Source organism: Salvelinus fontinalis, chromosome 18 (assembly GCF_029448725.1).
Source record: "Salvelinus fontinalis isolate EN_2023a chromosome 18, ASM2944872v1, whole genome shotgun sequence".
In the NCBI taxonomy this organism is placed as follows: Eukaryota; Metazoa; Chordata; class Actinopteri; order Salmoniformes; family Salmonidae; genus Salvelinus; species Salvelinus fontinalis.
In genome coordinates this window covers 21,740,839-21,759,481 of record NC_074682.1, presented here as the reverse complement: position 1 = coordinate 21,759,481, position 18,643 = coordinate 21,740,839, and the positions used below count along the sequence as shown (strand labels likewise).

General features: G+C 44.2%; 1 protein-coding gene across 5 annotated transcripts; it reads right to left on the bottom strand.

Annotated features, from left to right (window-relative positions):
* Window positions 1–5,844: 5,844 nt before the first annotated feature.
* LOC129815142 (complement decay-accelerating factor-like) lies at window positions 5,845–15,401 on the bottom strand. 5 transcript variants are annotated; one of them, XM_055868570.1, is made up of 12 exons: window positions 15,155–15,398; window positions 14,777–14,962; window positions 14,538–14,637; window positions 9,530–9,600; window positions 9,159–9,344; window positions 8,811–8,888; window positions 8,560–8,643; window positions 8,436–8,486; window positions 8,295–8,336; window positions 7,923–7,974; window positions 7,105–7,186; window positions 5,845–6,907 (listed from the first exon to the last, which is right to left on the bottom strand). In XM_055868570.1, exons 1-11 carry the CDS (start codon window positions 15,216–15,218, stop codon window positions 7,123–7,125), a joined length of 978 nt encoding a protein of 325 aa, XP_055724545.1. In that variant the 5' UTR covers window positions 15,219–15,398; the 3' UTR covers window positions 5,845–6,907; window positions 7,105–7,122. The 5 variants fall into 5 exon arrangements, with proteins under 5 accessions (XP_055724545.1, XP_055724546.1, XP_055724544.1 ...); XM_055868571.1 differs by having other exon boundaries at window positions 5,845–7,186; window positions 8,436–8,480; window positions 15,155–15,401; XM_055868569.1 differs by having other exon boundaries at window positions 5,845–7,186.
* Between the last annotated feature and the right edge of the window lie 3,242 nt (window positions 15,402–18,643).

The following is an 18,643-nucleotide window of genomic DNA, read 5'->3' as shown; positions in this document are numbered from 1 at the left end:
CAGAGCTGCTTCCAGAACAAGATTCATGCTAACCTGCGCCTCTTAAAGGGAAAGTAATCAGATTATGTTACTGAGTTTGGATAATTCAAAAGTTAAGTTACTGATTAGAATTTAGGACAGGTAACTATACTGAACAAAAACATACAACAATTTCAAAGACTTTACTGAGTTACATTTCATAGAAGGAAATCAGTCTATTTAAATCAATTCATTAGGCCCTAATCTATTGATTTCACATGACTTGCCAGGGGCGCAGCCATGGGTGGTCCTGGGAGGGCATAGGTCCACCCACTTAGAAACCAGGTCCACCCACTAGGGAGCCAAGCCCAGCCAATCAGAATGATTTCTTCCCCCACAAAAGGGCTTTATTACAGACAGAAATACTCCCCAGCTTCCCCACTCCCCCTCATCAGATAATCCCGCAGGTGAAGGAGCCGTATGTGGAGGTCCTGGGCTGGCGTGGTTACACGTGGTCTGCGGTTGTGAGGCTAGTTGGATGTACTGCCAAATTCTCTAAAACGATGTTGGAAGAGACTTATGGTAGAGAAATTAACATTAAATTATCTGGAAACAGCTCTGTTGGACATTCCTGCAGTCAGCATGCCAATTGCAAGCTCCCTCAAAATTTGAGACATCTGTGGCATTGTGTTGAGTGACAAAACTGCACATTTTAGTGGCCTTTTATTATCCCAGCACAAGGTGCACCTGTGTAATGATCATGCTGTTTAATCAACTTCTTGATATGCCACACCTGTCACGTGGATGGATTATCTGGCTAAGGAGAAATGCTCACTAACAGGGATGTAAATAGGGTTGCCAACTGTCCCGTATTAGCCGGGATGTCCCTTATATTGGGCTAAATTGGTTTGTCCCATACGGGACCTCCCTTGTCCCGTATATTCATCCAATCACAGTATAGTGTAAACGCGCCAATTCCTGCAAAGTAATTTCTGTTATTGTTCGGTCGGTTTAGCATATCAAGAAAATATGGATAAACATGCAAAAAAGACTGTGCAGCTACAACAAACAATGTGAGGCAAAAAATACGTGGGTTAAGCCCGTCAGTGGTGACTCGACGAAAGCTTTCTGTACTTTATGTGTCGGGAATTCTCAATTGGCCATGAAGGGGAGAATGACCTAACTCGGCATGCATCCACAGAAATGCACAAGGCCACGCTAGCTAAAGGTGCTAGCAATATCGGTACATTCTTCGTGACGTCTACTGCGGAAACTGACATAATTGGAAAACACCTCTCCATTTACCAGTTATTGAGCAGAGCCAACAATTTAATTCTGAAAGCCAATTGCCCAGCTCACATAGCTCATAACGCCTGCAAGCACGCCTGCAGTCAGTGGATATTGAGACCATGTTTTACAGCCACTTATCAGTATCCGCTTCCCGAAGAGAGGAACTGCGTGCATTTTTTTTTTGCCTTTGTTGACACTGAGTGGCGTGAAGTTCTGCGACATGTTTGCACACGATGGCTCTTCATCCTTGTCGATCGTCTCCAGCAAAGCTTTCCAGCTCTTACATCATACTTCAGGTCCCTTAGGGATACCTGTCCTGTGGCACTGAATTGTATTTTTGAGTATGAAGAAAAAAACGGAAGATGCTGAGATTTATCTGTGCTTTTTACACAAAGTGGGTGTGTTTTTGACCAACTCGTAAAAAAAAGCTGGAGGAAACATCACAGATGCAGGACTCTACATGTTTGCAATCTGAACAAGCAGTATAGCGCTGACCGAGATGGCCGCCTCGCTTCGCGTTTCTAGGAAAATATGCAGTATTTTGTTTTTTTATGTGTTATTCCTTACATTGGTACCCCAGGTAATCTTAGGTTTCATTACATACAGTCGGGAGGAACTACTGAATATAAGAGCAACGTCAACTCACCATCGTTACAACCAGGAATATGACTCTCCCGAAGCAGATCCTGTGTTTTGCCTTCCACCCAATACAATGGATCTGATCCCAGCCGGCGACCCTAAACAACGACGCCGTAAAAGGGGCAAACGAAGCGGTCTCCTGGTCAGGCTTCGGAGACGGGCACATTGCGCTCCACTCCCTAGCATACTACTCGCCAATGTCCAGTCTCTTGACAATAAGGTTGATGAAATCCAAGCAAGGGTAGCTTTCCAGAGAGATATCAGAAACTGCAACGTTCTCTGCTTCACGGAAACATGGCTAACTCAAGAGACGCTAACGATGTCGGTGCAGCCAGCTGGTTTCTTCACGCATCGCGCCGACAGAAACAAACATCTTTCTGGTAAGAAGAGGTGCGGGGGTGTATGCCTTATGATTAACGAGACGTGGTGTGATCATAACAACATACAGGAACTCAAGTCATTTTGTTCACCTGATCTAGAATTCCTCACAATCAAATGTCGACCGCATTATCTACCAAGGGAATTCTCTTGGATTATAATCACAGCCGTAAATTGGAAACCACACACCCTGAGGCTGCATTCATCGTAGCTGGGGATTTTAACAAGGCTAATCTGAAAACAAAACTCCCTAAATTCTATCAGCATATCGATTTTACCAGGGCTGGTAAAACCTTGGATCATTGTTAAATTAACTTCCACGACGCATATAAGGCCCTCCCCCGCCCTCCTTTCGGAAAAGCTGACCACGACTCCATTTTGTTGCTTCCAGCCTACAAACAGAAACTAAAACAGCAAGCTCCCGCGCTCAGGTCTGTTCAACGCTGGTCTGACCAATCTGATTCCACGCTTCAAGACTGCTTCGATCACGTGGATTGGGATATGTTCCGCATTGTGTCCAACAACAACATTGACGAATACGCTGATTCGGTGAGCGAGTTCATTAGAAAGTGCATTGACGATGTCGTACCCACAGCAACGATTAAAACATTCCCAAACCAGAAACCGTGGATTGATGGCAGCATTCGCGTGAAACTGAAAGCGCGAACCACTGCTTTTAACCAGGGCAAGGTGACCGGAAACATGACCGAATACAAACAGTGTAGCTATTCCCTCCGCAAGGCAATCAAACAAGCTAAGTGCCAGTATAGAGACAAAGTAGAGTCGCAATTCAACAGCTCAGACACAAGAGGTATGTGGCAGGGTCTACAGTCAATCACGGATTACAAAAAGAAAACCAGCCCCGTCGTGGACCAGGATGTCTTGCTCCCAGACAGACTAAATAACTTTTTTGCTTGCTTTGAGGACAATACAGTGCCACTGACACGGCCCGCTACCAAAACCTGCGGGCTCTCCTTCACTGCAGCCGAGGTGAGTAAAACATTTAAACGTGTTAACCCTCGCAAGGCTGCAGGCCCAGACGGCATTCCCAGCCGCGTCCTCAGAGCATGCGCAGACCAGCTGGCTGGTGTGTTTAAGGACATATTCAATCAATCCTTATCCCAGTCTGCTGTTCCCACATGCTTCAAGAGGGCCACCATTGTTCCTGTTCCCAAGAAAGCTAAGGTAACTGAGCTAAACGACTACCGCCCCGTAGCACTCACTTCCGTCATCATGAAGTGCTTTGAGAGACTAGTCAGGGACCATATCACCTCCACCCTACCTGACACCCTAGATCCACTCCAATTTGCTTACCGACCCAATAGGTCCACAGACGACGCAATCTCAACCACACTGCACACTGCCCTAACCCATCTGGACAAGAGGAATACCTATGTGAGAATGCTGTTCATCGACTACAGCTCAGCATTTAACACCATAGTACCCTCCAAACTCGTCACCCTGGGTCTCGACCCCGCCCTGTGCAACTGGGTACTGGACTACCTGACGGGCCGCCCCCAGGTGGTGAGGGTAGGTAACAACATCTCCACCCCGCTGATCCTCAACATTGGTGCCCCACAAGGGTGCGTTCTGAGCCCTCTCCTGTACTCCCTGTTCACCCACGACTGCGTGGCCATGCACGCCTCCAACTCAATCATCAAGTTTGCGGACGACACTACAGTGGTAGGCTTGATTACCAACAACGACGAGACGGCCCACAGGGAGGAGGTGAGGGCCCTCGGAGTGTGGTGTCAGGAAAATAACCTCACACTCAACGTCAACAAAACAAAGGAGATGATTGTGGACTTCAGGAAACAGCAGAGGGAGCACCCCCCTATCCACATCGACGGGACAGTAGTGGAGAAGGTGGAAAGTTTTAAGTTCCTCGGTGTACACATCACGGACAAACTGAATTGGTCCACCCACATAGACAGCGTTGTGAAGAAGGCGCAGCAGCGCCTCTTCAACCTCAGGAGGCTGAAGAAATTCGGCTTGTCACTAAAAGCACTCAGAAACTTCTACAGATGCACAATTGAGAGCATCCTGTCGGGCTGTATCACCGCCTGGTACGGCAACTGCTCCGCCCACAACCGTAAGGCTCTCCAGAGGGTAGTGAGGTCTGCACAACGCATCACCGGGGGCAAACTACCTGCCCTCCAGGACACCTACACCACCCGATGTCACAGGAAGGCCATAAAGATCATCAAGGACAACAACCACCCGAGCCACTGCCTGTTCACCCCGCTATCATCCAGAAGGCAAGGTCAGTACAGGTGCATCAAAGCGGGGACCGAGAGACTGAAAAACAGCTTCTATCTCAAGGCCATCAGACTGTTAAACAGCCACCACTAACATTTAGTGGCCGCTGCCAACATACTGACTCAACTCCAGCCACTTTAATAATGGGAGTTGATGGAAATTATGTAAAACTGTATCACTAGCCACTTTAAACAATGCCACTTAATATAATGTTTACATATACTACATTACTCATCTCATATGTATATGTATATACTGTACTCTATATCATCTACTGCATCTTGCCATCTTTATGTAATACATGTATCACTAGCCACTTTAAACTATGCCACTTTATGTTTACATACCCTACATTACTCATCTCATATGTATAGACTGTACACTATACCATCTACTGCATCTTGCCGTTCTGTACCATCACTCATTCATATATCTTTATGTACATATTCTTTATCCCTTTACACTTGTGTGTATAAGGTAGTAGTTGTGGAATTGTTAGATTACTTGTTGGTTATTACTGCATTGTCGGAACTAGAAGCACAAGCATTTCGCTACACTCGCATTAACATCTGCTAACCATGTGTATGTGACAAATAAAATTTGATTTGATTTGATATGTTTACGAGGAAGTCCAAAAGTTCCAAATTCAAGATGCTTCAGCTGAAACAGGACAGTTTTTTCTGAGTAGACCAAGCAGCTGATGGACAGTTGTCAGCACAAATGTCCAAGCAGCAACAGGACTTTGAAGTTCTATAACACTGTCATTACATACATTGACAAGCGGTTTGATTTCTCACCAGAACATGTAATGGTGAAGCTGATAGGCCTCTATGAGGAGCTCTCCTTCACTGACCTGGAGCAGGTGGTGGTTGCCCTCAAAATGACAGAGACAGTCAGTATGGACCAACTCTATGAAGAGTTTTGTGCTAGCCGGGAGGAATACAGAAAGCCAGACAGGATACCACAAAATCCACCAGTGCGAAGTAGGTGGCAGTTTTCCAAAAACCTAGGGAAAGCCAACTTGATCAACATGTTCAGGATTGTAGAGAGGATTTTTTGTCTGATGACCATTAAATGGTCAGACTCAAGAAACCGATGTAGCACAGAGCTGATCAAAAAGGAACTTCAAATATCTGGGAACTGTGACTTGTCATGTAATGACTTCTCTCTGGCTATGCAAGAGGAGAAAGGACTGCTTGAATCAGTCAAGAGCAGAAAAAAATATGTAGACTTGGTGAGTGACTCATGCCCCTCGTTTTCCTCTTGCATTTGAAAAGTTTTGTTGTTGTTGCTGTAATCAAATTGTGATTTCTTTGATCATTTATTTTGAGGTTTATTCACATAAGTTTACATAATGATACCATTTTAGTAAAGCTATAGGCTAAATGGAATATAGAAATGTTTGCCTTTACAATTTAATAAGAATATGAATATACACTGTATATTCATTCACACGACACCATACCCATACCGGCGTGGCACTGTGCACTGGAACGCAACCTTTTGTCCCTTATTTGGTAGTGAAAAAGTTGTCAACCCTAGATGTAAACTAATTTATGCACAACATTTGAGAGAAATAAGCTTTTTGTGCATATGGAACATTTCTGGGATATAGTATAGTAACTGTAGCAGATTACATTTACAAATGAACCTACCCAACCATGATTATTAGACAATGTACATACTTTCATATTTACACAAATGTGTCTCAAAGAAGGAGAAAAGGCAGTTATCATAAAAAAAATTGATCTCTTAAATCACACAATACACACTATAAAATCAAAGTACAAAACCTCTAATAAGATTGACATTATTTTGTGACATTTGGGGCTGCAGGAAATGAACATGAAGAGCTGGTTTCCTGGACCCAGATTAAGCCTACTTGAAAAGGAATACAGTGCTGTAGCCTTAACCTGGGTCCAGGAAACTGTCTCTTACTGTTATTTTCCTGTGAGCCACGATCAGTAAGCACACATTTAGAAATTGTCAGTGATTATCAGCCTGGGGATTTCCTCAATCATACATTTTGTTTAGTGCACTCATTTTATTACAGGGTTTTCTGCCCACACAACAGAGAAAGCTAGCAACCTGTAGTCAAATATGGTAGTTGAAAAGACAATTACGTATATTTCAGTTTTGTATATCAATAGAAAAAAATATATACCGGTTTTCGAACATTGGGTTAAAACATTTCCGCTGAACTGACTTTCAAAAACAACTTAATAAAAAGTGTAATTATAACTTTCATTCAGTAATGCCACATACATAAGGGCACTGTAAATGAAATGGCTTTGTCCAACCAGGGAATGGTCAGAGGAACAATCCGCTGGCACTTCTTTTCAAGGCTACAGATGCAGACTAGCAGATAGGTGCAGTCCTAGCCCTGGAAAGAAATTAGACATTTTAGACGAAGCATTGACTTAGCGGAGCAGTTTTAACAATAGTGTCACTATTTAGATTACTCAAGCTCAAAGACAAACACAAACCGTATAGTCGTATGAGTGAGACTTTGGTTAAAAGATGGTGAACATATTTTTTAATAATGGCTTTAATATAATGATATGTATGAACTTTAGGTACCTTGGGTAGGCATTCAACTTAGTTATTTTTAAATTGTAATGATTCCTCTGTTCGACTTGGGTCTTCTCCCATCTGGTACGAGCTATTTATCATTTTCAAACAATGACAGTTTGTCAGGATTACCATGTTTACATATAATAGTGCAGTAAAGAAATATATTCTGCATGCCAATCACAGTATTTTAGCAGTGTTTAGTTGTGTAGTTTGTGTGTTCCAGTGTGGTAGGCAGTTAGAAAGCTGGTCAGCTCAGCACTGTGTATGGTAGGCCTAGCCTACTAGCCCACCTCCCTTTAGAACAACATACTCTATTATCTTTTTCTAAGCCAATATATCTGTCCGAGAGTGCGTTTGCAAAGGATTTCCTTACTTCCTTGATTTTTCAACACACAGCAGGAAACATTTTTAAAGCTTTAGCGGATTGGCAAAAACATGGAAAAGTAACCATCGCATGTACAGGAGCAAGTTGGAGAAGTTCCCAGCAAAAAGTTTGATCATGCAAATCACAGATACTGTAGGGAATACATAAATACAGTATAAGTGTGCCATGCCCAGACTGAATGTTAGTTGATGGGTTATATAATTAAAGTTTTGTTAACATAAATTGTTTAGGTCAATTAATTGGCCAACCGTATAGCTTGATTATCCAAATAATTTGTTGATTTAATGACGGTGTAAGTCAGTTGCCAGAAGCTGTGGTTAATGCACATACAGTATAGTTAGTAAGAGGAAAATATAATCTGTGATTTAGTTGTAGGTGAAATCGTGCTTAATCATGGACTATTTTCTAGAAAGATACATTTTTAAATGTAGGTTCTCACCCTTTCCTCTTATAACAATGATACAGTTTGAACAGCACAATGATAAGTGCAACTGCAAAAGATAAGGTATCAATCATGAGTCCACTCTATGATCTTCAAATGGTGAAGAGAAAGTGTAACACAAATCTGATAAACATGGTAACATTTGAAAGTAGGCAGTTTAACTAGGCTTACTAGTGTAACAAATCAAGTAATGTGGAGGAAATTCCTGATGGGCTACAGAAGGGAATGTTTCCCCAGTACAGTATAAAACAAAGTATCCAGTTTAGTTAGAACATATCTTTTAACTCAACAGCTACTTCATCAAAAAGTGTATTAGAAACAAATATCCCCCCTCTCACTTGTGATTGTTTCAAATGATGGAATTCTTACCTATGACAGTGCTGATCACACTTATCACAACTGCTGCATTCCCTAAAAGATAGATTCAGTATTATTTGTTCAAATATGAGCTAGAAAAATATACTACAAAATAATAATCTAATAATAATCACTTGAATCAACTTAACTCACCAGTAGCTGCATTGGTGTCATGTTCCCCAACGCCATTATTCCTCCCTGAAACTGCAAATTTCAAATTAAACTAATAATCAAGCCCTTGATTACACTGGGATAGATTTACTTGGATTTCCTCTACCTCGTATTGTGGGTGGAACAGTTGTTGTTGTTGTTGTTGTTATTGAAATAGTTGCTGTTGGTTTCAAAGGAATGTCATTGACATCTATGAAATAGAAATGTACAATGATTATTCAGTATTGCATCTTCAGGCAGTGCTTTCATTTTTAATAAGTGTACACCACTGTTATTCCCTGAAACTGCACATTTCAAATTAAACTAATAATCAAGCCCTTGATTACACTGGGATAGATTTACTTGGATTTCCTCTACCTCGTATTGTGGGTGGAACAGTTGTTGTTGTTGTTATTGAAATAGTTGCTGTTGGTTTCAAAGGAATGTCATTGACATCTATGAAATAGAAATGTACAATGATTATTCAGTATTGCACCTTCATGTGTACACCACTGTTACATATGACACTGACAGGGATTTACAGAAGGAAGATCAATGACAATGTTCCTTATCATAGTCTGACGCATGCCTGCAGTGTCTAGATGTAGGGTGAAGGTGGATCTACAACAAATTGATTAACTTCAACTGTTTATAATGTATCCTCTGTAAAGCATATAACCCATAACAGTTGGCAGATAATTGATCAAACATAAATGGAATGCATACCTTTACATTCAGGAGGTAATGAGTTGTATTCACCATCTTCATTGCACTCAATTGATTTGTTTCCAATGAGGGTGTAACCTTCATTACAGGAGTACTGTATGACACCACCATACTCTGGTAACTCTTCGCCAGGCTTCTCTGTGATCGTGCCATTCATTATCTCAGGAGGTTTATCACAAGTTACCACTGAGGAAGACACATACATGGGTGCATTATATTTGTGGTCTTTATTCAAACAAGTTCAATGCCTTATTTTCATTTTATTTAACCTTTATTTTGACAAGGAGTCATGCTTTGACAGGGAGTTATGCTTTGACAGGGAGTCATGCATAGATGTCCAAGTGTGTCAAAGGCAAATATGGAAGATTTACCTTTACATCTTGGTCTTCCACTCCAACCTATGGCATAACACTGCCTGTAACTTGAGCCCATAAGTTGATAACTAGAAGAGGGGGAGAGAGCATGTGAGAGGTGGTCAATGATGTATATAAACCCTGGATTGCTTATGCCATCTATTGGCTATTGAGAGGTTTTGAAGCCTACGGTCGGCCATATTTGCACTCCCCATTAGGAGCAGTTCTCCATAGGAATGAATGCAATTCTACAGTACAGTGCCTTCAGAAACTATTCACACCCCTTGACCTTTTCCAATTTTTGTTGTGCTACTGCCTGAATTTAATTTATTATATTTTGATTTTGTGTCACTGATCTGTGTCACACAATACCCCATAATGTCAAGTTGGAATTATGTTTTTAGAAATGTTTGTGTCACGCCCTGGCCTTAGTATTCTTTGTTTTCTTTATGTTTTTTAGTTAGGTCAGGGTGTGACATGGGGAATGTATGTGTTTTGTAGTGTCTAGGGGTGTTGTATGTGTATGGGGCAGAGTAGAGTATAGTTGTCTAGTTATGTCTATGGCTGCCTAGATTGGTTCTCAATCAGAGACAGCTGTCATTCATTGTCTCTGATTGGGAGCCATATTTAAGGCAGCCATAGTGTCACGCCCTGGCCTTAGTATTCTTTGTTTTCTTTATTATTTTAGTTAGGTCAGGGTGTGACATGGGGAATGTTTGTGTTTTGTTGGTTTTGGGTGTTTTTATGGTAAAGGGGTTGTTGGGTATAGTATATGGGTTTGTGTGGAGTACATGTGTCTAGTGTTGTCTATGAATGTTTAGTTGTCTAGGAGAGTCTATGGTTACCTGAATGAGTTCCCAATTAGAGACAGCTGATTTCGGTTGTCTCTGATTGGGAGCCTTATTTAGGGTAGCCATAGGCTCTCATTGGTTGTGAGTAATTGTCTATGTAGAACGTTTGTAGCCTGTGTGTGTATGTGCACAACGTTATTTAGCTTCACGGTCGTTTGTTGTTTTGTATAGTTTGTTAAAGTGTGTCGTGTTTATTTTCGTCATCTTTTAAAAATAAAAGAAGATGGCATATTTTCCTAAAGCTGCGTTTTGGTCCATCAATCCTCCACACGATCGTGACAGAATTACTCACCATTATAGGACCAAGCGGCATGGAAAGCGGCAACAGGACCTACCTACACAGGATTCATGGACATGGGAGGAGATACTGGATGGTAAGGGGCCGTGGGCTCAACCGGGAGAATATCGCCTTCCTCGTGAAGAGCTGGAGGCAGCTAAAGCCGAGAGGAGGCGATATGAGGAGGCAGCACGGAGACAAGGCTGGAAACCCGTGAGTACAACCCAAAAATTTCTTGGGGGGGGCCTTAAAGGGAGTGTGGCGAAGTCAGGTAGGAAACCTGCGCCTACTCCCTGTACTTACCGTGGAGAGCGAAAGTACGGGCAGACACCGTGTTACGCAGTAGAGCGCACGGTGTCTCCTGTACGCGTGCATAGCCCGGTTCGGTACATTTCAGCTCCACGTATCGGCCGGGCTAGACTGAGCGTTGAGCCGTATGTCATGAAGCCGGCCCAACGCATCTGGTCACCAGTGCGTCTCCTCGGGCCGGCGTACATGGCACCAGCCTTACGCATGGTGTCCCCGGTTCGCCTACATAGGCCGGTGCGGGTTATTCCACCTCCCCGCACTGGTCAGGCGACGGGGAGCATACAACCAGGTAAGGTTGGGCAGGCTCGGCGTTCAAGGGAGCCAGTACGCCTGCACGGTCCGGTATTTCCGGCGCCACCTCCCCGCCCCAACCCAGTACCACCAGTGCCTCCTCCACGCACTAGCTATATGGTGCGTGTCTCCAGCCCTTTACCACCAGTGTCTAAACCACGCACCAAGCCTCCTGTGTGTCCCCAGAGTCCTGTGCGTCCTGTTGCTGCTCCCCGCACTAGCCCTGAGATGCGTGTCCCCAGCCCGGTGCCACCAGTCCCGGCACCACGCACCAGGCCTACAGTGCGCCTCAGCCGGCAGGAGTCTGCCGTCTGCACAGCGATGACTGAACTGCCCGTCTGCCAAGCGCCATCTGAGCCATCCGTCTCCCCAGCGCCATCTGAGCCATCCGTCTCCCCAGCGCCATCTGAGCCATCCGTCTCCCCAGCGCCATCTGAGCCATCCGTCTGCCATGAGCCTGCAAAGCCGCCCGTCTGCCATGAGCCTGCAAAGCCGCCCGTCTGCCATGAGCCCACTGAGCCGCCAGCCAGACAGGAGCCGCTAGAGCCGCCAGCCAGACAGGAGCCGCTAGAGCCGTCCGTCAGACAGGATCCGCCAGAGCCGCCAACCAGACAGGATCTGCCAGAGCCGCCAACCAGACAGGATCTGCCAGAGCCGCCAACCAGACAGGATCTGCCAGAGCCGCCAACCAGACAGGATCTGCCAGAGCCGCCAACCAGACAGGATCTGCCAGAGCCGCCAACCAGACAGGATCTGCCAGAGCCGCCAACCAGACAGGAGCAGCCAGATCAGTCAGCCAGCCATGAGCAGCCAGATCAGTCAGCCAGCCATGAGCAGCCAGATCCGTCAGCCAGCCATGAGCAGCCAGATCCGTCAGCCAGCCATGAGCAGCCAGATCCGTCAGCCAGCCATGAGCAGCCAGATCCGTCAGCCAGCCATGAGCAGCCAGATCCGTCAGCCAGCCATGAGCAGCCAGATCCGTCAGCCAGCCATGAGCAGCCAGATCCGTCAGCCAGCCATGAGCAGCCAGATCCGTCAGCCAGCCATGAGCAGCCAGATCCGTCAGCCAGCCATGAGCAGCCAGATCCGTCAGCCAGCCATGAGCAGCCAGATCCGTCAGCCAGCCATGAGCAGCCAGATCCGTCAGCCAGCCATGAGCAGCCAGATCCGTCAGCCAGCCATGAGCAGCCAGATCCGTCAGCCAGCCATGAGCAGCCAGATCCGTCAGCCAGCCATGAGCAGCCAGATCCGTCAGCCAGCCATGAGCAGCCAGATCCGTCAGCCAGCCATGAGCAGCCAGATCCGTCAGCCAGCCATGAGCAGCCAGATCCGTCAGCCAGCCATGAGCAGCCAGATCCGTTAGCCAGCCATGAGCAGCCAGATCTGTCAGCCAGCCATGGGCCGTCCCTCAGTCCGGAGCTGCCATTCCTCAGTCCGGAGCTGCCATTCCTCAGTCCGGAGCTGCCATTCCTCAGTCCGGAGCTGCCATTCCTCAGTCCGGAGCTGCCATTCCTCAGTCCGGAGCTGCCCCTTACCCGGGTGCTGCCCCTTACCCTGGTACTGCCCCTGACCCTGGTACTGCCCCTGACCCTGGTACTGCCCCTGACCCTGGTACTGCCCCTGACCCTGGTACTGCCCCTGACCCTGGTACTGGCCCTGACCCTGGTACTGGCCCTTACCCTGGTACTGGCCCTTACCCTGGTACTGGCCCTTAGTCCGGAACTGCCCCTTAATGCAATGGGGTTAATGTGGAGGGGGGTCATTTGGAGGAAGCCTAGGAGGTGGTTAGGGACTGTGGTGACGTGGGGACCACAACCAGAGCCGGAGCCGCCACCGTGGATGGAAGCCCACCCAGACCCTCCCCTAGACTGTGTAATGGTGCGCCCGGAGTTCGCACCTTAAGGGGGGGGTTATGTCACGCCCTGGCCTTAGTATTCTTTGTTTTCTTTATTATTTTAGTTAGGTCAGGGTGTGACATGGGGAATGTTTGTGTTTTGTTGGTTTTGGGTGTTTTTATGGTAAAGGGGTTGTTGGGTATAGTATATGGGTTTGTGTGGAGTACATGTGTCTAGTGTTGTCTATGAATGTTTAGTTGTCTAGGAGAGTCTATGGTTACCTGAATGAGTTCCCAATTAGAGACAGCTGATTTCGGTTGTCTCTGATTGGGAGCCTTATTTAGGGTAGCCATAGGCTCTCATTGGTTGTGAGTAATTGTCTATGTAGAACGTTTGTAGCCTGTGTGTGTATGTGCACAACGTTATTTAGCTTCACGGTCGTTTGTTGTTTTGTATAGTTTGTTAAAGTGTGTCGTGTTTATTTTCGTCATCTTTTAAAAATAAAAGAAGATGGCATATTTTCCTAAAGCTGCGTTTTGGTCCATCAATCCTCCACACGATCGTGACACATAGGCAGTAGGTTTTTGTGGGTAGTTGTCTATGTTGTACGTTTGTAGCTTGTGTTTGCACTTACGTCTTTAGCTTCACGATCGCTTGTTGTTTTTGTTTCGTTTTGTAATTGTGTTCGTTGCGTGTTTTTTCCTTCATTAAAAGAAGATGTATTTTTCACGCGCTGCGCCTTGGTCCTCTCTCTCTCCACAAGACGATCGTGACAGTTTGTAAATGAAATTAAAGTTGAAATGTCTTGAGACAATAAGCATGCAACCCTTTTGTTATGGCAATCCTAAATAAGTTCAGGACTAAAAATGTGCTTAACAAGTCACATAATAACAGTGTTTAACATGGTTTTTAAATGACTAACCCACACATACAATTGTCTGTAAGGTCCCTCAGTCGAGCAGTGAATTTCAAGCACAGATTCAACAACAAAGACCACAAAGAAGGGCTTCTATTGGTAGATTAGTAAAACTTAGAATTGTGTATCAATACACACAGTCACAACAAAAATACAGGCACCCTTCCTAACTTAGTCACTGGAGAGGAAGGATTTCACCATGAGGCCAATTGTGATTTTAAAACAGTTTATCCTCAGTTTTAAGGGTAGGAACATGCTTCTTTATCACATTTGGTTATCAAAATTGCCTTAACTTACTAAAATGTTTCAATAAATTAATAAATTAATAATTTAATAAATTAATTTCTATAGCTTCCAAAATATGTCTTACAGCGGTGGGGGAGTGCCAAGATGGAGGCACGGTGGCTTCAACACAGCACCCCTTAGCAGCCATCTAGTTTATATATACATTATTGGAGGTGGTGGGGTGGTTGTCTGGCATTGAATCTTTTGGCAAAATAATGCTAACATACTCTGATACATTAGATACATAATGAAGCATACTCACCCTTTATCACAGATTGCTCTTGCTGCTGCACCAAAAAGCGTGCCTTCCTCAAACTCATATGTCAAATGTGGTATCTTCCTGGGGGCACCACAGTCCTTCTCTGACATGAATAATCATCGAGCCAAGTTAACGCCAGCAACAAACAATCAAACAACAGTAAATAAATCAAACAGTAAATACGCAATAAAAATCGCACTTGACAGAATAACTGAGAAAAGTGCTACTATTTTGCCGCATACTTTTGCAGGTTAATTTGAGCGTGCTCCACTTTCCACTCGTGCAGGTGATTCTTTCAGATCCTTGCTCTTTCAAGTAGCCGTTGGCACACTCAAAAGTGGCTTCCTTCCCCTCCGGAAAATCGTTCATTAATAGCGCATCATTCGTTAGAACAACATTTCCCTCTACTTGAGGTTTGGGACACTCGGCTGTGAGGATATGATATAGTAGAATATGTCAACTCCACACACAATGAGAGTTACGTTGGCCAGCTCAAATTAGCAAAGTGTTTATTTGTAACCAAAACATTGAGCTGAAACTTTTATAAACGTTAGCTAGCAAACTGTTACTGTACAGAAACGTTACCATGTTAACGTTACCATGGCTAGAAACGTACTCACCATTTCCACCTGTTATAAAGATAAGGCATATCAAGCACTTAGTCCATGAATTTGAATAAAACATTATACTGGCTGTCCTTTTTAAAAGTTGATTTTGTGTGAAGACAAGTCGGTCTCTCGATCTAACAAATTCTCTCTGATCTTGTTGGCACTATCTAGCTGGCTGTCTAATCAGTACCAACCAGTCCATGGACGACTTCAACTGTCGCTTGAAGATATTTTCACTTTCCAGCAACCATAGCAACACTGTAGCACTTCACCTAAACCGGGGTATCCAGTAGTTACCACAGCCACAAAGTCAATACACAACCATATCGTTCAAAAAATCATTAAAACAAAAATGTGCTTTTTGGTCTTCAGTTAAGGGAAGGATTAGGAATAAGGTTAGCATATTGGTTATGGTTAGGGTAATGTTATAAATCACACTTTAAGAAGATATGGTGGCTGACTTTTTGGCTGTGTTAACTTGTGACGCCCGTAACACCACGCGCAGTGTAACCCAGAGCTACTCCACAATAATAACTTACAAGTGATAGCCTAATAGTATAGTATTATAATTAATCATGAATAAATAATGATTATATGTTTCTGAAGCAGGCCTAGATGGGAATACATAGAAGGGGAAATGGAGTTCATGTAATTTTGACTGAAGTGGAGAAAGCTATGAGTTAACTGACCACATCACTGAATAGTTTCCATCCTCCCCTGCCTTGTGACCTGTGGACAAGATTGAGTTTCGGTTGGCTCAACTGAAGATAAATTGTACACTTGATCTGTCAACGTGACTTATTGTGCTTCATGTGCTTGAAACTGCACAGGAGAGAGGTCAGGGATTTGGGCAGGCTTTGTTAAAATCCCCATATGCTCTATGTTATATATTTCACATATTACAATGGTCATTGATAATAATAAATGTATTTTATATAGAGCTCTTCATTATATGAAGAACCTCAAACGCTTTAAAAACATAAAAAAATAATTTATTGATGGTAGTTCGTTCATGTGTTGGCTGGACAATGATCTTATACGGTGGTTATCCAGAGGACATCAACTCAAGGGACTCGAGCACGGACTCCTGCTTCCTCTTCAGCATCCGAGCGCACAGTCCTCCTTATCATTTGCTCATGCATGAACGTAAGGCTACATTGGTATGGTTCTTGTATAATTCAAAATAAGGGCATGGGAACAAGTATACAGACTTCTATTCTGAGTGACAGGAATTCATTGGAAGAAATCTATCAAACGAGAATGATATTGTATTTTCCATTTCCTGCATAGGAATAGCTGAGCTTTTTTTCCACAGTTGGAGAAATCTAGGGCGTATCCTCCCCTAAACTGGTGGAGATGTCTCCAAAACAGCACCGTTGCCATGGTAAGTAGATTGTCTATAGAAGAAATATCCCTGACAGCAGTGGTGGTTCTAGCTGGTATGGCTCCCTGGGCGAACCCACTCTTCAGCCCCCCCCCATACAAAAAAAGCACCATTCTGCACTAACTGTAATTTTTATTCAGACATTCGGAACAACACAAATAAATAATCATAACATTTAAAACTATATAAATATAAAAATATATACAAAAATAAGACTCATAAATATCAAAAAGAAGTAACAAAGACAAATAGAAACAAATTTGTGTTGATTTGGCACTCGAGCATCAATACATTACCCATCCCCCAACACTGTCAACCAAGGGTCAAGACTAAACCAATTCACCTTGGTGGTGTGCAAACTGGTTTTATACTGTTCTTAACGATTTCGCACAAACCAGAAAAAAATGCAACAATATGTCAGTGAAACTATATATTTACGGTATTATGAAGAATTGTGGTTTATTTGGTAGGATTTCGTAGTGTGACTGGTTTAACTAATTGCATTAGTACCGTACAAAGTTAAAGGTGCTCTATTTGATAGATTCCCACGCTCCCCCTACCTCGGGCTTCCAGTGGGGAGACCTGAGGTCAACCTGCCCCACACCCCTCCCCATCTCATACTTCTGAGTGGCTGACCTTCCCAAGTAGTAGCCTGCCTAGATCACAAACTTGTAAGGACTGACGCTGGAATCGAGAAACAGGTACGGGGAGTCAAACATTTAATCGGAACAGACGCATAACAAGATGGCGCCGACAGAGATGGTCGCCTCGCTTCAGGTCCTTAGAAAACTATGCAGTTATTTGTTTTTCTATGTATTATTTTTTAAATTGTTATCCCAGAAAATCTCAAGTGTTATAACATACAGCCTGGAAGAACTATTGCATATAAAAGCGATGTCAACTTACCATCATTATGACCAGGAATACGTATTTCCCGAAGCAGATCCTTTGTTCGGACCTCCACCCTGGACATGCAATCTTATCCCAGAGGCCGACGCAAAACAACGAGGTCGCCGCAGGAGAGGCAGACGGAGCGGCCTACTGGTCAGACTCAGAAGGCGAGCACACCATCCACCGCTTCCGAGCATATTACTCGCCAATGTACAATCTCTAGATAACAAGGTGGACGAAATTAGGGCACGAGTAAGACTTCCAGAGAGACATCAGAGATTCTCTGTTTCACGGAAACATGGCTCACTCGGGATATGTTGTCACAGTCAGTACAGCCACCCGGTTTCTTCACGCATCGCGCCGACAGAAACAAACATCTGTCTGGTAAGAAGAAGGGCGGGGGTGTATGCCTTATGATTAACGACTCATGGTGTAATCACAACAACATACAGGAACTCAAGTCTTTTTGTTCACCCGACCTAGAATTCCTTACAATCAAATGCTGACCACATTATCTTCCAGGGAATTCTCTTCGATTATAGTCACAGCCGTGTATACCCCCCCCCCCCCCCCAAGCAGATCCGTCGTAGGCCCTGAAATAACTTCACTGGAATCTATGTAAACTGGAAACCATACATCCTGAGGCTGCATTTATTGCAGCTGGGGATTTTAACAAAACAAACCTAAGAACCATACTTCCTAAATTCTATCAGCATATTGAATGTGCGACAAGAGCTGGTAGCTTTCTGGATCATTGCTACTCGAACTTCCGCGACGCAAACAAAGCCCTCCCCCACCCTGCCTTCGTCAAATCTGACCATGACTCCATTTTGTTGCTCCCAGCCTATAGACAGAAACTCAAACAGGAAATGCCCGTGCTCAGGTCAATACAACACTAGTCTGACCAATCGGATTCCACGCTTCAAGATTGCTTCGATCACGTGGACTGGGATATGTTCCAGATAGCCTCAGACAATAACATTGACGTATACGCTAACTCGGTGAGCGAGTTAGTTAGCAAGTGCATCGGAGATGTCGTTCACTCTGTGACCATTAAAACCTTCCCTAACCAGAAACCGTGGATTGATGGCAGCATTTGGGCGAATCTGAAAGTGCAAACCACCACATTTAATCATGGCAAGGCGACCGGAAACACGACTGAACACAAACAGTGCAGCTATTCCCTCCGCAAGGCAATCAAACAAGCAAAGCATCAGTATAGAGAC